Raw genomic sequence first — 25,824 nt, 5'->3', positions numbered from 1 at the left:
AACAGCTTCTGTAACAGCTTTAGCCCGGTGAGATTCTGCAGCAAGAGGCCGTTTAAATGCCGCGGTGATCAGGTTGTTTAGCAGCCTTCATCTTGGCTCCTGTCACTGACACATCCAGGTGATGTCGCTTCATATGGCTGGTCACGCTCGATGTGTTTCCTCTCATACGGCTTTCTCTGCCACAGTGCCTACACACCGTTATAGTTTTGTCCACCACCTTTCTTCCATCATCACTGTATTTTACAGGAAACCAAAATGCTCCCATACGGGCGACTTAAATGACGCAGAAGGTTTTTCAAGTTCCTCTGCTCCTCTGCTAGCCATGACTTCCACTGCACTCAGCTAGTGTGGATTAAACATGCGCTCTCCACGTGATCACGTACAACTTTTTTTCATCAACCAGTCCGTGGACCACGTGGAGAGCGATCCATACGATCAACGATGATCCGTTGCACCACTACACGGAGATACACCTGAACGAGACACATCTGAGGGGTTGCAGGTGTGTCTCATTTTAGTCATTTTCTGCCTTGTTTTTGTTGTTTTGTGTCTCATTTTAGTCAGTTTGTGTCTTATTTAAGTAGTTTTGTGTCTCATTTTTGTTGCTTTGTCTCTCATTTTAGTAATTTTGTGTCTGGTTTTTGTCGTTTGTGTCTCCTTTTGTCACTGCCTGTTTCGTTTTCGTCATTCTGTGTCTTGTTTTGGTCATGTTGTGTCTTGTTTTAGTCGTTTTGTGTCTTGCTTTTGTCGTTTGTGTCTCCTGTTTGTCGCCGTCTGTTTCGTTTTCGTCATTCTGTGTCTTGCTTTGCTCGTTCTGTCATGTGACGCTACCTTTGTATCCCTGCTCGGCCTCTCTCAGGTCGATCTTGGTGATGGGTTTGAAGTCAACGTCCCAGAGTCGGATGCAGCCGTCTCGTCCTCCGGTGGCGAATCCTTCCTCGCAGGCGTGCATGCTGAAGATCCCGGCCTGGAAATACATTTCCCATCATGCTCCTTTGCTGTCCAGGACTGAACCTTCTAAAGCTTTTTTCTTTAAGCTTGTGTCTACCTTCATTCACTTCATACATTAATTTTACATCCTTTACTTCTTTTAATTGAAGTTTAAACATTCTGTTATGTAAAATGAACAGTCCTACAACTCCCACAATGCATCAGTACCCCATGAGCAGCCTGCACAGTCCTGATCAGAGTGATTCCTTTCCAGACGTAGACATCTCCGTTCAGAGCTCCGGAGTACGTCAGCTCCTCTTTGGCCACAGAAACACACAGGATGGTCTGGAGGTCGCCCGTCTTCCCGAAGATTCCTCTCTTTGGCGTCAGAGCGTTTCCACACAGAGTCCAGAACTGCACAAACACAACGACAGCATCACCTGACCAGGTAGCTCCACCCTCTGGACTTAACGGTTAGGAAGAGATGGTAGGAGCTTCAGGACAAACATCTTCCTCAACCTCCAGTCAGTTTCTCCTGAAGCTCCTGCCATCACCAGGACCTGACGACTGAGAACCTCAAGAGAAGTGTAAGCAACAAACAACAAACACAAGACACAAAACAACAAAAACGAGACACGAAACAACAAAAATGAGACACGAAAAAACAAAAACGAGACACGAGAAAACAAAAACGAGACACGATAAAACAAAAACGAGACACGAAACAACAAAAACGAGACACGAAACAACAAAAACGAGACACGAAACAACAAAAACGAGACACGAAACAACAAAAACGAGACACGAAACAATAAAAACGAGGCACGAAACAACAAAAACGAGACACGAAAAAACAAAAACGAGACACGAAAAAACAAAAACGAGACACGAAACAACAAAAACGAGACACGATAAAACAAAAACGAGACACGAAACAACAAAAACGAGACACGAAACAACAAAAACGAGACACGAAACAACAAAAACGAGACACGAAAAAACAAAAACGAGACACAATACAACAAAGACAGACACAATACAACAAAAACGAGACACGAAACAACAAAAACGAGACACGAAAAACAAAAACGAGACACAAAACAACAAAAACGAGACACAATACAACAAAGACAGACACAATACAACAAAAACGAGACCCAAATTGACAGAAATGAGACTGCAGCTGGTTTCTCCTGAAGCTCCTCATCCTGCAGATGTTCTTCTATCTCCATTTATCCTCTCTACTCTGCTCATCATCTGCAGATGTTCCTCCATACTGGATCTCCAACTACCTGCTCCTCTGTTCTCTGTTTCTGGTGGTTTTATTTTATTGGTTTTACTCTTAAATTAATTTTTAACAAGTTTTAGAACATTTAGAATCATTTTTTAACAATTCTGCACAGATTTATGCCATTTTAGACCATTGTCAATGTAATTTTTGCACTTTTTTTGCACAGCTTTAAGTCATTTTGGACAAATTTTTATGTTTTTTTAAACTACTGCAGACAAGTTTATGTCCTTTTTGACTTTTTCCAAGTTCATTTGTGCAAGTTTATGTAATTTCAGGCAGTTTTTGAGTTATTTTTAAACATTTTACATGAATTTTGCACAGATTTATGTCATAGTTTGTCTCATGTTTGGACCATTATTGTCTCTAAATCAGAAACAGATGAAGAACAAAGCCGTCACCAAGCCGTCGCACAGAGCTCAGCAGGTGACATCACAGGTCACCTGACACTGGAGGCGGTCTCACCTTGATGTGTTTGACTCCACAGCTGACCAGCCGGCTGGCCTGGAACGGATCCCAGCAGACGTCAAAGATCTGAGAGGACACAGAGAGTGAGAGGCTGCTGCAGAGCTCCACATACCTGCACAGGTGAGCCCATCGGCGGCCTTACTCTGTCCGAGTGTCCGGTCGCCGTGGCGAGGACTCGTCCTCTCCTCCAATCCCAAACGCACAGCGTGTTCTTGGCGTCCAGGCCGACCGAGGCCAGTCGCTATGGCAACAGAAACAAAACGGTTAGTTTCCCAGGTGTAGCTCCGCCCACCGTGTTTTCTGCTGTCCCGGTCTCACCTGTCCGTCAGAGTCGAAGGCCAGACAAGCGACTCCGTGGGTGTGGACGTCCCTCAGGATGGACACCGTCTGCATGGCGTAGGTGTCCCAGATACAGATGAACGGGTCCTTACCCACCTGACCCGTCGCCACCTGGATCTTATCTGGATGGATGGCCAGGCTGGCAGACAGACAGGTAAGAGACAGACAGACAGGTTAGAGACAGACAGAAAGGTTAGAGACAGACAGGTTAGAGACAGACAGACAGGTAAGAGACAGACAGACAGGTAAGAGACAGACAGAAAGGTTAGAGACAGACAGACAGGTAAGAGACAGACAGACAGGTAAGAGACAGACAGACAGGTAAGAGACAGACAGGTTAGAGACAGACAGGTTAGAGACAGACAGACAGGTAAGAGACAGACAGACAGGTTAGAGACAGACAGACAGGTAAGAGACAGACAGACAGGTTGGAGACAGACAGAAAGGTTGGAGACAGACAGAAAGGTAAGAGACAGACAGACAGGTAAGAGACAGACAGAAAGGTTAGAGACAGACAGACAGGTTAGAGACAGACAGACAGGTAAGAGACAGACAGACAGGTTAGAGACAGACAGACAGGTAAGAGACAGACAGACAGGTAAGAGACAGACAGAAAGGTTAGAGACAGACAGACAGGTTAGAGACAGACAGAAAGGTAAGAGACAGACAGACAGGTAAGAGACAGACAGGTAAGAGACAGACAGGTTAGAGACAGACAGGTTAGAGACAGACAGACAGGTTGGAGACAGACAGAAAGGTTGGAGACAGACAGACAGGTTGGAGACAGACAGACAGGTTGGAGACAGACAGACAGGTAAGAGACAGACAGACAGGTAAGAGACAGACAGACAGGTTAGAGACAGACAGACAGGTAAGAGACAGACAGAAAGGTAAGAGACAGACAGACAGGTTAGAGACAGACAGAAAGGTAAGAGACAGACAGACAGGTTAGAGACAGACAGGTTAGAGACAGACAGACAGGTAAGAGACAGACAGACAGGTAAGAGACAGACAGACAGGTAAGAGACAGACAGACAGGTTAGAGACAGACAGACAGGTTAGAGACAGACAGAAAGGTTAAGAGACAGACAGACAGGTAAGAGACAGACAGGTTAGAGACAGACAGGTTAGAGACAGACAGACAGGTAAGAGACAGACAGACAGGTTGGAGACAGACAGAAAGGTTGGAGACAGACAGACAGGTTAGAGACAGACAGACAGGTAAGAGACAGACAGGTTAGAGACAGACAGGTTAGAGACAGACAGACAGGTAAGAGACAGACAGACAGGTTAGAGACAGACAGACAGGTTAGAGACAGACAGACAGGTAAGAGACAGACAGGTTAGAGACAGACAGACAGGTAAGAGACAGACAGACAGGTTAGAGACAGACAGAAAGGTTAGAGACAGACAGACAGGTAAGAGACAGACAGGTTAGAGACAGACAGAAAGGTTAGAGACAGACAGACAGGTAAGAGACAGACAGACAGGTTAGAGACAGACAGACAGGTAAGAGACAGACAGACAGGTTAGAGACAGACAGAAAGGTTAGAGACAGACAGACAGGTAAGAGACAGACAGACAGGTTAGAGACAGACAGAAAGGTTAGAGACAGACAGACAGGTAAGAGACAGACAGGTTAGAGACAGACAGACAGGTTGGAGACAGACAGACAGGTTAGAGACAGACAGACAGGTTAGAGACAGACAGACAGGTAAGAGACAGACAGAAAGGTTAGAGACAGACAGACAGGTAAGAGACAGACAGACAGGTAAGAGACAGACAGACAGGTTAGAGACAGACAGACAGGTAAGAGACAGACAGGTTAGAGACAGACAGACAGGTTGGAGACAGACAGGTTAGAGACAGACAGGTTAGAGACAGACAGACGGGTTAGAGACAGACAGGTAAGAGACAGACAGACAGGTTAGAGACAGACAGACAGGTAAGAGACAGACAGACAGGTAAGAGACAGACAGACAGGTAAGAGACAGACAGGTTAGAGACAGACAGACAGGTTGGAGACAGACAGAAAGGTTAGAGACAGACAGAAAGGTTAGAGACAGACAGACAGGTAAGAGACAGACAGACAGGTAAGAGACAGACAGACAGGTTAGAGACAGACAGACAGGTAAGAGACAGACAGAAAGGTAAGAGACAGACAGACAGGTTAGAGACAGACAGACAGGTAAGAGACAGACAGAAAGGTTAGAGACAGACAGACAGGTTAGAGACAGACAGACAGGTTGGAGACAGACAGAAAGGTTGGAGACAGACAGACAGGTAAGAGACAGACAGACAGGTAAGAGACAGACAGACAGGTTAGAGACAGACAGAAAGGTTAGAGACAGACAGACAGGTAAGAGACAGACAGGTTAGAGACAGACAGACAGGTTGGAGACAGACAGAAAGGTTAGAGACAGACAGAAAGGTTAGAGACAGACAGACAGGTAAGAGACAGACAGAAAGGTTAGAGACAGACAGACAGGTTAGAGACAGACAGACAGGTTGGAGACAGACAGAAAGGTTGGAGACAGACAGACAGGTAAGAGACAGACAGACAGGTAAGAGACAGACAGACAGGTTAGAGACAGACAGAAAGGTTAGAGACAGACAGACAGGTAAGAGACAGACAGGTTAGAGACAGACAGACAGGTTGGAGACAGACAGACAGGTTAGAGACAGACAGACAGGTTAGAGACAGACAGACAGGTAAGAGACAGACAGACAGGTTAGAGACAGACAGACAGGTTAGAGACAGACAGACAGGTAAGAGACAGACAGACAGGTTAGAGACAGACAGACAGGTAAGAGACAGACAGGTTAGAGACGGACAGACGGGTTAGAGACGGACAGACGGGTTAGAGACGGACAGACGGGTTAGAGACAGACAGACAGGTAAGAGACAGACAGACAGGTTAGAGACAGACAGACAGGTAAGAGACAGACAGACAGGTTAGAGACAGACAGGTTAGAGACAGACAGGTTAGACACAGACAGACGGGTTAGAGACAGACAGGTTAGAGACAGACAGACGGGTTAGAGACAGACAGACAGGTAAGAGACAGACAGAAAGGTTAGAGACAGACAGGTTAGAGACAGACAGGTTAGAGACAGACAGGTAAGAGACAGACAGGTTAGAGACAGACAGGTTAGAGACAGACAGACGGGTTAGAGACGGACAGACGGGTTAGAGACAGACAGACAGGTTAGAGACAGACAGACAGGTAAGAGACAGACAGAAAGGTTAGAGACAGACAGACAGGTAAGAGACAGACAGACAGGTTAGAGACAGACAGACAGGTTAGAGACAGACAGACAGGTAAGAGACAGACAGGTTAGAGACGGACAGACGGGTTAGAGACGGACAGACGGGTTAGAGACAGACAGACAGGTTAGAGACAGACAGACAGGTAAGAGACAGACAGACAGGTTAGAGACGGACAGACAGGTTAGAGACAGACAGACAGGTAAGAGACAGACAGGTTAGAGACGGACAGACGGGTTAGAGACGGACAGACGGGTTAGAGACAGACAGACAGGTTAGAGACAGACAGACAGGTAAGAGACAGACAGAAAGGTTAGAGACAGACAGACAGGTAAGAGACAGACAGACAGGTTAGAGACAGACAGACAGGTTAGAGACAGACAGACAGGTAAGAGACAGACAGACAGGTAAGAGACAGACAGGTTAGAGACGGACAGACGGGTTAGAGACGGACAGACGGGTTAGAGACAGACAGACAGGTTAGAGACAGACAGACAGGTAAGAGACAGACAGAAAGGTTAGAGACAGACAGACAGGTTAGAGACAGACAGACAGGTTAGAGACAGACAGACAGGTAAGAGACAGACAGACAGGTTAGAGACAGACTGACAGGTAAGAGACAGACAGGTTAGAGACGGACAGACGGGTTAGAGACGGACAGACGGGTTAGAGACGGACAGACGGGTTAGAGACAGACAGACAGGTAAGAGACAGACAGACAGGTTAGAGACAGACAGGTTAGAGACAGACAGGTTAGAGACAGACAGACGGGTTAGAGACAGACAGGTTAGAGACAGACAGACGGGTTAGAGACAGACAGACAGGTAAGAGACAGACAGAAAGGTTAGAGACAGACAGGTTAGAGACAGACAGGTAAGAGACAGACAGGTTAGAGACAGACAGGTTAGAGACAGACAGGTAAGAGACAGACAGACGGGTTAGAGACAGACAGACAGGTTAGAGACAGACAGACAGGTAAGAGACAGACAGACAGGTAAGAGACAGACAGACAGGTTAGAGACAGACAGACAGGTAAGAGACAGACAGAAAGGTTAGAGACAGACAGACAGGTAAGAGACAGACAGAAAGGTAAGAGACAGACAGACAGGTTAGAGACAGACAGACAGGTAAGAGACAGACAGAAAGGTTAGAGACAGACAGACAGGTTAGAGACAGACAGACAGGTTGGAGACAGACAGAAAGGTTGGAGACAGACAGACAGGTAAGAGACAGACAGACAGGTAAGAGACAGACAGACAGGTTAGAGACAGACAGAAAGGTTAGAGACAGACAGACAGGTAAGAGACAGACAGGTTAGAGACAGACAGACAGGTTGGAGACAGACAGAAAGGTTAGAGACAGACAGAAAGGTTAGAGACAGACAGACAGGTAAGAGACAGACAGAAAGGTTAGAGACAGACAGACAGGTTAGAGACAGACAGACAGGTTGGAGACAGACAGAAAGGTTGGAGACAGACAGACAGGTAAGAGACAGACAGACAGGTAAGAGACAGACAGACAGGTTAGAGACAGACAGAAAGGTTAGAGACAGACAGACAGGTAAGAGACAGACAGGTTAGAGACAGACAGACAGGTTGGAGACAGACAGACAGGTTAGAGACAGACAGACAGGTTAGAGACAGACAGACAGGTAAGAGACAGACAGACAGGTTAGAGACAGACAGACAGGTTAGAGACAGACAGACAGGTAAGAGACAGACAGACAGGTTAGAGACAGACAGACAGGTAAGAGACAGACAGGTTAGAGACGGACAGACGGGTTAGAGACGGACAGACGGGTTAGAGACGGACAGACGGGTTAGAGACAGACAGACAGGTAAGAGACAGACAGACAGGTTAGAGACAGACAGACAGGTAAGAGACAGACAGACAGGTTAGAGACAGACAGGTTAGAGACAGACAGGTTAGACACAGACAGACGGGTTAGAGACAGACAGGTTAGAGACAGACAGACGGGTTAGAGACAGACAGACAGGTAAGAGACAGACAGAAAGGTTAGAGACAGACAGGTTAGAGACAGACAGGTAAGAGACAGACAGGTTAGAGACAGACAGGTTAGAGACAGACAGACGGGTTAGAGACGGACAGACGGGTTAGAGACAGACAGACAGGTTAGAGACAGACAGACAGGTAAGAGACAGACAGAAAGGTTAGAGACAGACAGACAGGTAAGAGACAGACAGACAGGTTAGAGACAGACAGACAGGTTAGAGACAGACAGACAGGTAAGAGACAGACAGGTTAGAGACGGACAGACGGGTTAGAGACGGACAGACGGGTTAGAGACAGACAGACAGGTTAGAGACAGACAGACAGGTAAGAGACAGACAGACAGGTTAGAGACGGACAGACAGGTTAGAGACAGACAGACAGGTAAGAGACAGACAGGTTAGAGACGGACAGACGGGTTAGAGACGGACAGACGGGTTAGAGACAGACAGACAGGTTAGAGACAGACAGACAGGTAAGAGACAGACAGAAAGGTTAGAGACAGACAGACAGGTAAGAGACAGACAGACAGGTTAGAGACAGACAGACAGGTTAGAGACAGACAGACAGGTAAGAGACAGACAGACAGGTAAGAGACAGACAGGTTAGAGACGGACAGACGGGTTAGAGACGGACAGACGGGTTAGAGACAGACAGACAGGTTAGAGACAGACAGACAGGTAAGAGACAGACAGAAAGGTTAGAGACAGACAGACAGGTTAGAGACAGACAGACAGGTTAGAGACAGACAGACAGGTAAGAGACAGACAGACAGGTTAGAGACAGACTGACAGGTAAGAGACAGACAGGTTAGAGACGGACAGACGGGTTAGAGACGGACAGACGGGTTAGAGACGGACAGACGGGTTAGAGACAGACAGACAGGTAAGAGACAGACAGACAGGTTAGAGACAGACAGGTTAGAGACAGACAGGTTAGAGACAGACAGACGGGTTAGAGACAGACAGGTTAGAGACAGACAGACGGGTTAGAGACAGACAGACAGGTAAGAGACAGACAGAAAGGTTAGAGACAGACAGGTTAGAGACAGACAGGTAAGAGACAGACAGGTTAGAGACAGACAGGTTAGAGACAGACAGGTAAGAGACAGACAGACGGGTTAGAGACAGACAGACAGGTTAGAGACAGACAGACAGGTAAGAGACAGACAGACAGGTAAGAGACAGACAGACAGGTTAGAGACAGACAGACAGGTAAGAGACAGACAGAAAGGTTAGAGACAGACAGACAGGTAAGAGACAGACAGACAGGTTAGAGACAGACAGACAGGTTAGAGACAGACAGACAGGTAAGAGACAGACAGGTTAGAGACGGACAGACGGGTTAGAGACGGACAGACGGGTTAGAGACGGACAGACGGGTTAGAGACAGACAGACAGGTAAGAGACAGACAGACAGGTTAGAGACAGACAGACAGGTAAGAGACAGACAGACAGGTTAGAGACAGACAGGTTAGAGACAGACAGGTAAGAGACAGACAGGTTAGAGACAGACAGGTTAGAGACAGACAGGTAAGAGACAGACAGACGGGTTAGAGACAGACAGACAGGTTAGAGACAGACAGAAAGGTTAGAGACAGACAGGTTAGAGACAGACAGACAGGTAAGAGACAGACAGGTTAGAGACAGACAGGTTAGAGACAGACAGACAGGTTAGAGACAGACAGACAGGTAAGAGACAGACAGAAAGGTTAGAGACAGACAGGTTAGAGACAGACAGGTTAGAGACAGACAGGTAAGAGACAGACAGGTTAGAGACAGACGGGTTAGAGACAGACAGACAGGTAAGAGACAGACAGACAGGTTAGAGACAGAAAGGTTGGAGACAGACAGACAGGTAAGAGACAGACAGACAGGTTGGAGACAGACAGACAGGTAAGAGACAGACAGACAGGTTAGAGACAGAAAGGTTGGAGACAGACAGACAGGTAAGAGACAGACAGACAGGTTAGAGACAGACAGACAGGTAAGAGACAGACAGACAGGTTAGAGACGGACAGACGGGTTAGAGACGGACAGACGGGTTAGAGACAGACAGACAGGTAAGAGACAGACAGACAGGTTAGAGACAGACAGACAGGTAAGAGACAGACAGACAGGTTAGAGACAGACAGGTTAGAGACAGACAGGTAAGAGACAGACAGGTTAGAGACAGACAGGTTAGAGACAGACAGGTTAGAGACAGACAGACGGGTTAGAGACAGACAGACAGGTTAGAGACAGACAGAAAGGTTAGAGACAGACAGGTTAGAGACAGACAGACAGGTAAGAGACAGACAGGTTAGAGACAGACAGGTAAGAGACAGACAGACGGGTTAGAGACAGACAGACAGGTTAGAGACAGACAGACAGGTAAGAGACAGACAGAAAGGTTAGAGACAGACAGGTTAGAGACAGACAGGTTAGAGACAGACAGGTAAGAGACAGACAGACGGGTTAGAGACAGACAGACAGGTAAGAGACAGACAGAAAGGTTAGAGACAGACAGACAGGTAAGAGACAGACAGACAGGTAAGAGACAGACAGGTTAGAGACAGACAGGTAAGAGACAGACAGACGGGTTAGAGACAGACAGACAGGTAACAGACAGACAGAAAGGTTAGAGACAGACAGGTTAGAGACAGACAGGTTAGAGACAGACAGGTAAGAGACAGACAGGTTAGAGACAGACGGGTTAGAGACAGACAGACAGGTAAGAGACAGACAGACAGGTTAGAGACAGACAGACAGGTAAGAGACAGACAAACAGGTTAGAGACAGACAGACGGGTAAGAGACAGACAGGTAAGAGACAGACAGACGGGTTAGAGACAGACAGACAGGTAAGAGACAGACAGACAGGTTAGAGACAGACAGACAGGTTAGAGACAGACAGACAGGTTAGAGACAGACAGGTTAGAGACAGACAGACAGGTAAGAGACAGATAGGTTAGAGACAGACAGACAGGTTGGAGACAGACAGGTAAGAGACAGACAGACAGGTTAGAGACAGAAAGGTTGGAGACAGACAGACAGGTAAGAGACAGACAGACAGGTTAGAGACAGACAGACAGGTAAGAGACAGACAGACAGGTAAGAGACAGACAAACAGGTTAGAGACAGACAGACGGGTAAGAGACAGACAGGTAAGAGACAGACAGACGGGTTAGAGACAGACAGACAGGTAAGAGACAGACAGACAGGTTAGAGACAGACAGACAGGTTAGAGACAGACAGGTAGGTAAGAGACAGATAGGTTAGAGACAGACAGACAGGTTGGAGACAGACAGACAGGTAAGAGACAGACAGACAGGTTAGAGACAGAAAGGTTGGAGACAGACAGACAGGTAAGAGACAGACAGACAGGTAAGAGACAGACAGACAGGTTAGAGACAGACAGACAGGTTAGAGACAGACAGACAGGTTAGAGACAGACAGACAGGTAAGAGACAGAAAGGTTGGAGACAGACAGACAGGTAAGAGACAGACAGACAGGTAAGAGACAGACAGAAAGGTTAGAGACAGACAGACAGGTAAGAGACAGACAGACAGGTAAGAGACAGACAGACAGGTAAGAGACAGACAGGTTAGAGACAGACAGGTTAGAGACAGACAGACAGGTAAGAGACAGACAGGTTAGAGACGGACAGACGGGTTAGAGACGGACAGACGGGTTAGAGACAGACAGACAGGTTAGAGACAGACAGACAGGTAAGAGACAGACAGACAGGTTAGAGACAGACAGACAGGTTAGAGACAGACAGACAGGTAAGAGACAGACAGAAAGGTTAGAGACAGACAGACAGGTAAGAGACAGACAGACAGGTTAGAGACGGACAGACGGGTTAGAGACAGACAGACAGGTAAGAGACAGACAGACAGGTTAGAGACAGACAGACAGGTAAGAGACAGACAGACAGGTTAGAGACAGACAGGTTAGAGACAGACAGGTTAGAGACAGACAGACGGGTTAGAGACAGACAGGTTAGAGACAGACAGACGGGTTAGAGACAGACAGACAGGTAAGAGACAGACAGAAAGGTTAGAGACAGACAGGTTAGAGACAGACAGGTTAGAGACAGACAGGTAAGAGACAGACAGGTTAGAGACAGACAGGTTAGAGACAGACAGGTAAGAGACAGACAGACGGGTTAGAGACAGACAGACAGGTTAGAGACAGACAGAAAGGTTAGAGACAGACAGGTTAGAGACAGACAGACAGGTAAGAGACAGACAGGTTAGAGACAGACAGGTAAGAGACAGACAGACGGGTTAGAGACAGACAGACAGGTTAGAGACAGACAGACAGGTAAGAGACAGACAGAAAGGTTAGAGACAGACAGGTTAGAGACAGACAGGTTAGAGACAGACAGGTAAGAGACAGACAGGTTAGAGACAGACAGGTTAGAGACAGACGGGTTAGAGACAGACAGACAGGTTAGAGACAGACAGACAGGTTAGAGACAGACAGAAAGGTTAGAGACAGACAGGTTAGAGACAGACAGACAGGTAAGAGACAGACAGACAGGTTAGAGACAGACAGACAGGTAAGAGACAGACAGGTTAGAGACAGACAGGTAAGAGACAGACAGACGGGTTAGAGACAGACAGACAGGTTAGAGACAGACAGACAGGTAAGAGACAGACAGACAGGTTAGAGACAGACAGACAGGTAAGAGACAGACAAACAGGTTAGAGACAGACAGACGGGTAAGAGACAGACAGGTAAGAGACAGACAGACGGGTTAGAGACAGACAGACAGGTAAGAGACAGACAGACAGGTTAGAGACAGACAGACAGGTAAGAGACAGACAGACGGGTTAGAGACAGACAGACAGGTAAGAGACAGACAGACAGGTTAGAGACAGACAGACAGGTAAGAGACAGACAGGTAAGAGACAGACAGACGGGTTAGAGACAGACAGACAGGTAAGAGACAGACAGGTAAGAGACAGACAGACGGGTTAGAGACAGACAGACAGGTAAGAGACAGACAGACAGGTTAGAGACAGACAGACAGGTAAGAGACAGACAGACGGGTTAGAGACAGACAGACAGGTAAGAGACAGACAAACAGGTTAGAGACAGACAGACAGGTAAGAGACAGACAGGTAAGAGACAGACAGACGGGTTAGAGACAGACAGACAGGTAAGAGACAGACAGACAGGTTAGAGACAGACAGACAGGTAAGAGACAGACAGACGGGTTAGAGACAGACAGACAGGTAAGAGACAGACAGACAGGTTAGAGACAGACAGACAGGTTAGAGACAGACAGACGGGTTAGAGACAGACAGACAGGTTAGAGACAGACAGACGGGTTAGAGACGGACAGACAGACGGGTTAGATACAGACGCTCCATGATAATAACAGCACTAACAGTAATACATCTTCCTGCCACCAGAGGCAGCGCTGAGCATGCTCAGACCCCTGCATGTGATTGGTGGACAGTTCTGAACCAGCAGAAACTGTACCTGCTGTGTCATCACTGTGACCTCATCAGTCAGGGTGACCTCACAGCGACAGCTGCTGACACAGACGCATGCTGCGCTGTGATTGGCTGACGGACAGCTGCGTCTGACACGTACTGACGAACACGCATTTATGTTCAGCAGCACGCCTCGGGCTTGGTGTGAAGAAACACCGAAGGACTGACGGTTTTTCATTGCTGTTTATGAGTAAACAAAGACTCTGATTGGATCCACATCTGTTCACCTTGAAAGCAGCAGAACCAATCAGAGCCTAGAACAGTGGTCGGCAACTGGCGGCCCGTGGGACAAAACTGGCCCGTCAGCAATAATATCTGGCCCGCCAGATGATTTTGAAAATTTGATTTGGCACAGAGCCAAGCCAGTCCGTCACCGCAACACGAAACTCTCGTGGTCGGCTGCTGCCGGGCATTTCCGCGTTTGTGCTACTGGTCGGACACGGTTGTAGCCAGATTTCACTGAGCAACAGTGTGTGCAAAATATGTGTGTGTCTCGGGATTCATTTTTAATACATCTATGATCAGAACTGAGACGTGTGTCCCAAGCAGCAGCGATCAGCTGCAGAAGCTCCACTGCTAGCGGTATCGCCCCCCCCGCTAGCGGAATCGGAGCTGTTCGATTGTTTACAAACATTTTGGCCCGAAGCCAAGTCTACTTGCCGACCCCTGGCCTAGAGGCTCTGAACAGGTCCCAGTCAGGTTTAGAGAGTTCTACTTTGTGCCTGTATGAGGGAACCAGCTGGACCATGACGTGGTCCGAGTGTCCCAGTGCATCCTGGGACAGTAGACCTGCTGACTGTAGTGTAACTGATCCAAAACGTTGTCCTCTCTGGGTTGGGGATACCTTGGTTAAAGTCACCAAGGACAACACCTAAACAGACTGGGGATGAGGATAGGGCTGCACCAAACGACGCGTCGACGAGTCGTCTGAGAACGATACGTCATCAAAAGCGGAAGTGAGCGCGCAATGCACCAGAAATTCCCTTCCTTCACAGATGAACGTCGCCTCGGCATCGTGCATATATTATGTATGCACGCTGCAGCGCGGATGTCCGCGTTCTATCGTAAACATGGATGTCAGCGTTTACTATACAGCTGTATCTAAACGCGGACGTCCGCGCTGCAGCGTGCATACATAATACATGCACGATGCCGCGCCGACGTTCATCCGTGTTCCGCGCTCCGGTCGGAAGGGAATTTCTGGTGCATTGCGCGCTCACTTCTGCTTTTGATGACGTATCGTGCTCAGACGACTTGTCGACGCGTCGTTTGGTGCAGCCCTAGATGTGGACTCCACCCCGTATCTGGTCCTTGAACCTTCATGTTGGCCTGTAAGCACCGACCGGTGAGAATGAGGCGAACTCAGCGGAGTCAAAAGGTTTGCAGCTGATAGAATAAAGACTCCAGATCTATAGAGCAGTGTTTCTGGACCAGAACACTTCACAAAGTCCAAGAACCAAACAAGATACTGGCACATAGAGGTCACATGACCGATCTTTGACTTGACAAGCCGATGTCGGTTGCAAACTTTCTCTGTAATTACGAAAACAGTTCAGCAAAAAGTATTTCTAAAAGCATTTGAAGAGAAATAAGCAGCCGAATCTGTCCTGGTTTTAGTTCACCGGCAGCTAGTTTAGATGTTTGACCAAAGTGTCACGATGTGTCGGATCTCGGCACGCTACATCAAATTTCCACAAAATAGGCTTAAATGTGAACGATCGCGAGATTCTTAGAAATGAATCTGAGAAACAAAGATCTGTTTCCTGTTTATTTTTCATTTCTCTGTTGATGATTCTTATAAACTCGATCCTGAACGTTCTCTGTAAAACTAACTGATTGGCAGTTGTTGACCAGATCAATAGCTAATCTATCAGACTTGTTTGGGCCGACGTCAAGCCCCGCCCACTCACCTGATGATGTCATCGTTGTGTCCCAGGTAAAACTTCTGAGTATGTTCCCGGGTGTTGTAGACCACGCCCACTCCGGCCACAAAGTACACCAGCTCCTTGCCGGCCGTGTAGAACAGGTTGTTACGGCACTGATGTCCTCGGTAGCCGTGGATCCACTCCAGCCTCAGCTGGCAGCGCGGCGCCGTTTTATCCGACATGGCGGCTCACAGTCCGCTCAGTCCGCCGCCGTAGTCCCTCTAACAGGCCAGCAGCCGACTACACTTCCCATAATTCCAGACTACAGCCTCAGCGCCGCTAGCTAACATTAGCTGAGGAGCAGGAAGTTCATGGAGCTGCCTCAGGAAGGGAATGAATTTAGTTTTAACTCGGCCTCGTCGTCATATAAGCAGCTTTTTGTAGATTTGTTGAATATTACAGCTTCTAATGACGATATCTGATGAATATTTTAGTTTCTAGTCTTTTAGAAAATTCCTGCACGGTTTAAAAAGCTTCAGTAATAAATGTTAATGATTAGAAATATACGTAATATTTGTGATTTTACAGATCTTCATTTAAATTTTAGTTTAGAAAAACAGAGTTTTAGAAGCGGATAAAAACATAAACCCAATAAACTATCAGATGTTTTAGTTTGTATTTGTTTATAAAGTTAGGTGCAGTTTTAAAATTTATTTCTAATTTACTTTGTAGTTTTACACAAACATGTTTTTTAATTTTATTACTGTAAAAATATACTTTATGGCAGAAATGTGATTTAAAGTTAATTTTAAGTTTCTGTGAAATTAGTAAATTTTACAATAGATAAATAAGTAAATGACTGAAACTCTGTAAATGAAAACAATAATGTCATTATTTTAATTTAATTATTTAAATGCATTTTTCTGACCGAACCTGCAGGTCCGCAGATAAGATGACGGTTTCTAGGACCAGGACCAGGACCAGGACCAGGACCAGGACCCTCCTTGTGTCGGTCCGTAGGGTCAGCCTACAGCCTCCAGTCCGGTAATAAAATACCGGATTTATCTCCAGCAGCGGAGGACGGAGGCTGAAATCTCAGAAATCCCTCCGCCGTCTGTTCGCGGTTTCAGGCTGAAATCCGGAGATTACGGCCGCGGATTTGCAGTTGTCGCTTCGTAGCCAGAACCGGACGAACACCCGACCGTCCGACACCGACCCGTAGCTGCAGCGGCAGGCCGGTGGACGCACACCCGCTGCGGCTCCGCGGCTCTAAAACCGCCCGGAGAAGCCCGAAAAACGGTGCAGAAAAGACGGAATATTAACGGAATAAGGATCACCGAGGGAGTCAAGATGGCGGAAATGACCGGAGCACTTCCTCCGGAGACCTTCACAATAAAACTTCTACCGCTTTAAAGTCCGGCACCGATGAACGGATTGAAACCAGCTTTAACCTCTTTAATGAGGAAAGTTTGTCTCAAAAACAGACATGAAAGTCTTCTTCATCATCACAATAAACGCTACATATGTTTAATCTGTTAAAATCCATTGAAATAAATTTTTAAAAAGACCAAAACTAAAAGTTATTTGTTCCCTTGTTGTGCTGTAGAACAATAACAGTTCCTATTTTGATAATTGATTTATCATAGATGGGAACCAGTGGGGCCCCTTTCCTCATGTTTTAGTAGCACTCATCTTAATAGTAACCTGATTAGTTTTATCTTAAAGGCCATGATCACCACTTCCTGTCTCAGTCGCACTCACCCCCGCGCGCTTGTCGCCGCTGTCAAAGCGGCTGCGCAAACTGAGCTGTTGCGCCGCGGTGCACGCTGGGGGCTGTAGTGTGATCCTCTCTGACTAACAACTGATTTCTTTGTCTCACATATATATACATATAGCTGGGAGTCTATCCCAGCTGACTCAGGTGAAGGCAGGGGACACCCTGGACAGGTCACCAGTCTGTCACAGGGCTACATATATGTCTTATTTCGGGACCGAAACTACGTTGAAATGAGTGGCCGTTTGGTATTAACTCACAACTATTTTATTCAGAAGACTGCACATGTTAGATAGCCAGCTTCGCGTAACAAAACATATCCCACAAGGCACTGTGGATACACACGTGATGCAAACAACCAATCACAACGTCCCAGGGGTGCTGCATTCAAGATCATTATCACTGGTCGTTAATGTGCACTAAATCATCAGTGAATATTACATCCCCCTTTTTCTCAAAAACGCTACAACATTAAGTAAACAAGTAAACAGAATCTAACAGTCTAAATCCTTATGTCCTGTAACCTATTAGGTGGCTAAATACTGCAGCTTAATAAACTCATTCCAACAGATGCTTTCAAGCTATGATTACTCTGTAAATGCACTTGAACATGACATTCTCAGAATATTCGGTAGCAAATATGACAACCAGGACATTGTAACATTTACCATTATGGTTTCTGAACATTGTTAACATTGCAGTTACAGGTCCATAACTGTTCGGGGTCTGACTTCCCGTCCCGAACGGGTTCTGTATGGGGTTGCATGGGATCTGTCCTCTGTTGGACTGTCCAGTGTCTGTGTGTGTTGCTGAATGTCGGTGTGTGTATTTTGTGTCCCTTCAGTGTCCATCAGGTGTTGTCTGTTGCGGCGATACTCGCAACCATCTTCTGTGCGCACGTGGTATGACCTCTCTGTGTCAGCAGGTTTTATGATGACTGCAGGTTTCCAGCGGCCATATTCCTGCATTCTCACATTCTGTCCTGCACGTAGCTGCTTCAATGGCTTGGATGCTCTGTCGTAGTATCTTTTTTGGGACTGCTGCTGTAGGACTCGGTGTTGGTGTATCATCTTATGATTGATAACTTCAGGCTGAAGTTGTTGGTGGGTGTTTGGGAGGATAGATCTTAGTCTGCGACTCATTAGAAGCTGTGCTGGTGATCTGAAGTTGTCAATAGGTGTATTCCTGTACTCCAACAAACCCAAATAGAAGTCCTTTTGATCTTTTTTGCTCTTTTCCAGGAGCTGTTTTGCTATTTGCACGTACTTCTCAGCAAGGCCATTGCTTCGTGGATAGTATGGGCTTGTAGTAGTGTGGGTGAAACCCCAGGTGCGTGCAAATGCTGAAAACTCTCCGGATGCATATTGAGGTCCATTATCTGAAACGAGAGTCTCTGGTATGCCGTGTCTGGCGAAAGTTGCTTTCAGTTTCTGTATGATGGCATGTGATGTTGTGCTACTGAGTTTGTCAATCTCGACATACCTGCTGTAGTAGTCAACTGTCACCATGTAGTCTTCATGGTTCCAAGTGAATAGATCTGATGCGATGACTTGCCATGGCCTGTCTGGAATAGTGTGGTTGATCATAGGCTCTCTCGTGTTAGCAGGTTGTTGTTCGAGGCAGGTGGAGCATCTTTTAACCATGTCCTCGATTTGTTTGTTCATCCCAGGCCAGAACAGTATGTCGCGAGCTCTTTGTTTGCATTTTTCCATGCCCATGTGTCCTGTGTGAATGCGTGATAACATTTCTGCACGTAGTGAAGCAGGAATGACGATCTTCTCACCTTTGAACACTATGCCATTTATCACAGACAGCTCATCTCTGTGATTCCAGAAGTCTGTTATGCTGTGAGGACATTTTTTCCTCTGCTCAGGCCATCCGTCTCGTATCACCTGTTGTAATGCTAAAAGCTGTGCATCCTTTCCAGTTTCCTCTTTGATTTCTGTGAGCCTGGTGTCACTGACTGGCAGGCTGCTGTATACAGTATGTACCTGAATGTCCATTCCCTCACTGAGGCTGTTATCCTGGTCTGATAGTGACTTTCTTGATAGTGTGTCTGCGACAGGAATTTCTTTACCAGGTTTGTGGGTGATGGTGAAACTGTATCTTTGGAGTTGCAGGATCATTCGTTGGAGCCTTGGGGGCGCTGCTGCAAGTGGTTTCTGGATGATGAACTCAAGTGGCTTGTGATCACTCTCCACTATGACGTGCTGGCCATAGACATAATGATGGAAACGCTTGAAGCCAAATAGGATAGCATATAGTTCTTTCTCTATCTGTGCATAGTTGATTTCACTGTCATTAAGTGATTTTGAGGCGTAGCTGATGGGCTTTCCATCCTGTAACAGGACTGCACCTAACCCATACTTTGATGCATCCACTTGCAGTTTCAGTGGTTTTGCTGGGTCAAAATATGCCAAAACAGGTCCTGGTTCCTGTGTGATGAGCTCTTTCATTTTCCTGAATGCTTCATCATGCTGTGCATCCCAAAGAAACTCGCTAGACTCCTTGAGTAGTTGTCTCAGGGGTACATTTATGTCTGAAAGGCAGGGTGCAAACTTTGACAGGTAATTAACCATTCCTAAAATGGTTTCAAGCTCACCTTTGTCCCTAGGTGGCTCCATCTCTCTGATGGCTTTGAGCTTGTCCGGATCTGGCTTGATGCCATCACCTGTGAGACGATGACCAAAGTAGCTAACCTCTGCAGCACAGATGGTGCTCTTTTCTGGGTTAAGTTTGACACCTCGCTCTCTAGTGCGTTGCAGCATAGCACGGAGATTCGTATCATGTTCAGCTTTTGTTTTTCCATAAATTAAGATGTCGTCAACAATGGCTGTGACCCCTTCAAGCCCTTCATATGTCTCATCAATCTTTCTTTGAAACTCATCCTGTGCTGAAATAAGGCCAAAAGGTAACCTCAGGAATCTGTAACGTCCAAAGATGCTGTTAAAGGTTGTCAGTTTTGATGATTCCTCTGTAAGCTTAATGGCCCAATAACCGGATCTGGCATCCATGACAGAAAAGTAGCGGGCTCCTGCTAGCTTGGCTGTGATGTCATCAAAGGTTGGCAGAGGATAATGCGGGCGCTTGATCGCTTTATTCAAGTCTCTGGGGTCAAGGCACACTCTCAGTTTTCCTGTGCGCGGCTTTTCTGCTGCCACCATGGAGTTAACCCATTCAGTAGGTTCTGTGACTTTTGCAATAATCTGTTGCTTCTCCATGCTTTGTAGTTCTTCTTTAAGGCTTTTGCGTAGTGCATGAGGGACTCGTCTGGGTGCATGTATGACAGGTGTCGCCTTGGGGTCAAGGTGGATGGTGCATTCTCCAGGAAACAGTCCTATACCTGTGAATACGTCGGCAAATTCGTCCATGATGCTTGTCGCAGGTGTCTGTGATACGGACATCACCAGCTGGATGAGACCAAAGTCCAGACATGCTTTTAGGCCTAGCACCGGGGGTGCTTGTGTGTCAACAATGTGCATTTTGAGCTTTAATGTTGTGTTCTTGTATTTACATTTAAGGTAGCATTTGCCCTTTACAGCTAGGCGTTCTCCTCCGTAGCCAAAGAGCGGATGTCTGACAGGCTGCAGTGGCTGTATTCTTTCTAGTGTATTAAACACATGTGTGGGAATGACATTGGCAGAAGAGCCTGTATCTAACTTGAAGGTAACTGTTGCTTTGTTGGGGCCAACTTGTAGGTCTGCAAAAGCTTGTTCATTTTTACTGGTTTGCCTATTTTGTTTTATGGCATCAATGTATAGCTCACTGCTATCTGGATCAGTCTGCATTTCTTCTTTATGGATTGTATGCACATCTTTATTCTGTTTAGAGCGACACACCTTTGCAAAGTGGTTCCATTTTCCACATCCTTTGCATTGTTTTCCTTTTGCCGGACAATTTTCGGCGCTGCCATGGGCTCTGTTCCCGCAATAGTCACACCCTTTAGAGCGCTCGCTGATTCCTCGTGGCCTGTTGTCAGTAGCTGTATTTCTCCATTTAAACTGACGATCGTTCCGAGCAGGATTCTTCGATGACTGTCGTCTAACTGCATGCACAGTCTCTTCTCGGTGGCTGCTGGCGCTGCTCGCTATAGTTTTTAGCTGGGCCTTGGCTATCTCGTGTGACCGGGCTATGTCCACCGCTTTCTCGAGCGTGAGGTCAGAGCCAATGTTTAGCAGTTTCTCTCTCACAGCAGGTGAATGTATACCAAAGACAATGCGGTCCCTGATCATTTCTTCACTGTTAGCGTATGCACAGTCTTTCACAAGCAGTCTCAAATCTGTCACAAACTGTTCAAAAGGTTCATTAGCCCCTTGTATTTTCTCATGGAACTTGTCGCGGGCAAATATCACATTGGCCTTCGGCATCACGTAAGCCTCATATTTTTCATAGTATGTCTTAAGAGATATCGCTTCATCTTCAGTAAGCGACCACGTGTTATAAATGTCTCTACCTTTTTCTCCGACCCAAAGAAGGAGATAGCTGCATTTTTCCTCTTCACTCTTCCTCTTGAGCGGTCCGGAAAACATGAGGTCCACATGTAACTTGAATTTGCGCCATGCTTCGGGCAGGTTGCTGGCGTCCCAGTTCAATGTGGGTGGCGGAACGCCGGTAAAGTCCATGCTTCGCGTCGGGTTCGGCAAGGTCTGTTTATTCTGACACCATGTCTTATTTCGGGACCGAAACTACGTTGAAATGAGTGGCCGTTTGGTATTAACTCACAACTATTTTATTCAGAAGACTGCACATGTTAGATAGCCAGCTTCGCGTAACAAAACATATCCCACAAGGCACTGTGGATACACACGTGATGCAAACAACCAATCACAACGTCCCAGGGGTGCTGCATTCAAGATCATTATCACTGGTCGTTAATGTGCACTAAATCATCAGTGAATATTACAATATACAGACACACAATCACACTCACATTCACACCTACGGACAATTTAGAGTAACCAATTAACCTCAGCTGCACAGTGCTGTAGTGGTTAGCACTGTCGCCTTGCAGCTAGAAGATCCTGGTTCAAATCCCGGCCTGGGATCTTTCTGCATGGAGTTTGCATGTTCTCCCTGTGCATGCGTGGGTTTTCTCCGGGTACTCCGGCTTCCTCCCACAGTCCAAAAACATGCTGAGGTTAATTGGTTACTCTAAATTGTCCGTAGGTGTGAATGTGAGTGTGATTGTGTGTCTGTATATGTAGCCCTGTGACAGACTGGTGACCTGTCCAGGGTGTCCCCTGCCTTCGCCCGAGTCAGCTGGGATAGACTCCAGCACCCCCCATGACCCTAGTGAAGATAAAGCGGTGTATAGAGGATGGATGGAAGGATAGATCTTCGTCCCATAGACATACATAGAAAGGCTAGATGGCTGATGGGACTTTCGCCGGTGTCGTCAGCGGTCGGCCATCTTACCTCGGGGGACTGTTCTGGAGCGCTCTATAGTAGTGGATGGAAGGTGAGCGACCTACACACACAAAAACACACTTAACTTGCTGAATTCTTGACGGATTTACAAACGGTTTGGTTTATTAAAAACCTTAATAACGTGGCTATGATTCAGGCTGTGCAGACCTGTTGAAATTGCAGTTTTTCTTTTCGAAAATCGCTGCATAGTTGTGTGTTTGTTACAGCCATTTACAAGGCTGCAATCTGGGAGTTTCAATTATTATACAGGTTTCCGTGAGACCAACAATAATTTTGTGACAACAACATATTTTGTCTAAATGACAATTTGTGTGGATGCAGTTGGGCATTAGCTAGCAAAGAAACAAGAGGTTGTGAATGAGACATGTGAGCCACTTGGACTATTACAAAGTAACCTGGACTTAATTCTATACAGGTGGGAAAGACATAATTACTCCTTCGTTTTAACATGATTCCCAAGCTGTTTCATTAGTGAAATATATCCTAGATTTAGATTCATTGTGATACAGTAACTGGCTGGCTTTGTGTTTGCAAAAATACCCCCCTACAGTGCAGGATGCTACACTGTTGTGCAGCATATGGATGCTCAAAAGAACGTTCCTTCAAAACAAGAGCCTGTGGAATCACCTTTCACTGAAGAGAAATGACCTGAGGGACATATTTAGGATAATTGTTACTGACTTAGTGGATTTGTACTTTCATAATACAAGTTATTTTGACCCTGACGTTTTAGAAATGTTTGTTTACATAATAATCATTGAATATTTCTTTTAACATATTACTGTTATTTCGGTTTTCATAACGGCATTCAAGCATGAATTACCCCAACAATATCATCATTTAGCTCAGTATTTTTGTCCTTACATTAATGTTAAAGGTAAGAAGGGTGTAAAATGTTGTCAATAATTCATATATCTTGGGTATCTTCTCATGTTTTTAAGGTTTCCCCAAAAGGCAGAGAAGAGGAGGAACTTGCTCTAAGGTTTTGACTGTTTATTTGGAGTGAATGCTGCATGATTTAGTGTTACTGTTGGTTTGGAGTGAATGTTGAATTGTTTTGTAATTGTGCGCACCTGTTAATAAAAGAAACCTTGATGTCATGTTACTGAATGTGTTTATTTAAAATGTATAATAAAATATATGTAGGGGAGAACAGGTAAGATGAACCAACCATCCCCTTGATCTTTAAAACTACACAGGAGTTGTCACGAGACCCTAAAATAAGAACACAAACATCATTTCCAGCTGGCTGTGGAATTCTTTGACTTTTGTGGTATAATTATTTTTATGCTAAACCAAATGGACCCAGGTCTAAACTTATACATTATGCATGTTAGTGATATTCAATGTATAGAACTATGTGAATCATTTAGCAAAAGATCATTCTGAATCATTAAATTAATTAGGTTTTATCAAAACGATGGCCATGGGGCAAGATGAACCAAAAGCTTTGGGGTAAATGGAACCAATATGAATCATAATTCATATAATGTACATTATTTGTTCAGTTTAAGTTTAAAATATCATGTGGGTCAACTTACCCCTTTATATTTGATATATGGATTAATTAGAAATATAAAATATCAAACTATTAAACGTTTAACATAAACACTGACGATTTAATTTCACTGTGTGTGTGTGTGTGTGTGTGCAGCTATGGCAGCTAATGCTCTACTAGCTACTTGTTTAATTTAATATGAAAGTCCATGGTTATAATTATCCGTAAATATGCAATAACATAACGACATCTCTGGCGTTTATAACAAATCAAACCGTTTAAAAATCGGTTGAAAATTGAGCAAGCTATGATTAATTAAATAGTACATTCTCCACAGGCATTAATGTTATCAGTGATCCAGCAGCCCCTAGGAAAGATGGCCGCCGCGTAGTGACGTCAGCCCTCATTGGCTCACAGCGTCTGGAAGCTAGCTAGCCTTTCTATGTATATCTATGCTTCGTCCTGCCAAGAAACCTTTTCTTAGAGAAACACTTCCTGTGCCGCTGGAATGGTTACAAAATAAAAGCTCGTACCATTAAAAATACGCGTTCAAAATAAAAGCCGAGAGGGAACGGTTATTTTAACACTAGCAAAACAAAGGCTTGCCAAAACTGATTAACGGATCAACACACCTTTATAAGGGTAATTTACACTTTTTATTAAAGATGTAATCTGTCGGAAATGATACATCAACTGAGCAGCTTTGGTGGAGTACTGTGTTTTCTGACTGCTTTTCTTATTATGTTGTGCCAACTGCTGCACAATCAAATGTGAATTGAAAACATAGTTTCTGCATTTATTGTGCAAGTATTTATCAGTAATACAGTGAAAATGAGAGGAAATGTGAATATTTACTTTGCAAGTCGATGTTGGTGTGCGCCCCTAAATTTTCTGCTTGTACTCCTAAAATTTGAAGTTAGGGACCACTGTGCTCCTAGGAAAAAAGCTAGTCTGGAGCCCTGCCTTTAACTTCATCTCTGCTGTTGTAGCATAAATACAATATGTCCTTCTTCTGACATATAAAGCTCTTAATAACCAATCTCCATCATATCTTAAAGATCTGATAGTACCTTATTATCCTAGTAGAACTCTTTGCTCTCAAGCTGCAGGCTTACTTGTTGTTCCTAGAATTTCTAAAAGTAGAATGGGAGGCAGAGCCTTCAGTTATCAGGCGCCTCTCCTGTGGAACCTGCTCCCAGTTTGGGTTCTGGAGGCAGACACCCTCTCTATTTTTAAGACCAGGCTTAAAGCGTTCCTTTTTGACAAATCTTATAGTTGGGGCTGACTGGGTGACCCACAGAGGTTCGGCTTGTGTCTTCATTGTACAGCTGACTCCTTCTTGGACGTCCCTTCGTTCTGCCTCTAGTCATGCTGCTATAGGCCTATAGGCTGCTGGGGGACTTTTCTTGACGCACTGAGCCCTTCTCTATCTACCTTTACATTTAATATGTATACCGTTATTGCAGTAC

General features: G+C 45.7%; 1 protein-coding gene and 1 long non-coding RNA gene across 5 annotated transcripts in view; one reads left to right on the top strand and one right to left on the bottom strand.

The window, feature by feature from the left end:
• LOC110970651 (echinoderm microtubule-associated protein-like 6) overlaps positions 1-16,991 on the bottom strand; it is a 41,914-nt gene extending 24,923 nt beyond the window's left edge. For all 3 annotated transcript variants that reach the window (XM_051946133.1, XM_051946134.1, XM_051946135.1), the window contains exons 1-6: positions 15,702-16,991; positions 3,005-3,164; positions 2,829-2,927; positions 2,684-2,752; positions 1,159-1,344; positions 832-967 (exon numbers count right to left, since the gene is read on the bottom strand). In XM_051946133.1, coding sequence (XP_051802093.1) covers positions 832-967; positions 1,159-1,344; positions 2,684-2,752; positions 2,829-2,927; positions 3,005-3,164; positions 15,702-15,898 — 847 coding nt within the window. In that variant the 5' untranslated portion in view covers positions 15,899-16,991. The remainder of the gene's footprint in view (positions 1-831; positions 968-1,158; positions 1,345-2,683; positions 2,753-2,828; positions 2,928-3,004; positions 3,165-15,701) is intronic.
• LOC127533358 (uncharacterized) lies at positions 3,173-13,918 on the top strand. Of its 2 annotated transcripts, XR_007941113.1 has the most exons (6): positions 3,173-5,589; positions 7,592-9,873; positions 9,976-10,365; positions 11,922-13,140; positions 13,179-13,360; positions 13,399-13,918. It is a non-coding gene; the product is annotated as an uncharacterized LOC127533358 (long non-coding RNA). The 2 variants fall into 2 exon arrangements; XR_007941114.1 differs by lacking the exon at positions 9,976-10,365 and having other exon boundaries at positions 7,592-9,441; positions 12,758-13,360.
• Positions 16,992-25,824: the final 8,833 nt, after the last annotated feature.

The sequence above is a fragment of the Acanthochromis polyacanthus genome, chromosome 3, assembly GCF_021347895.1.
Source record: "Acanthochromis polyacanthus isolate Apoly-LR-REF ecotype Palm Island chromosome 3, KAUST_Apoly_ChrSc, whole genome shotgun sequence".
Lineage (NCBI taxonomy): Eukaryota > Metazoa > Chordata > Actinopteri > Pomacentridae > Acanthochromis > Acanthochromis polyacanthus.
The sequence above is the reverse complement of the archived record's forward strand: the minus strand, read 5'-3'. Positions and strand labels throughout refer to the sequence as shown.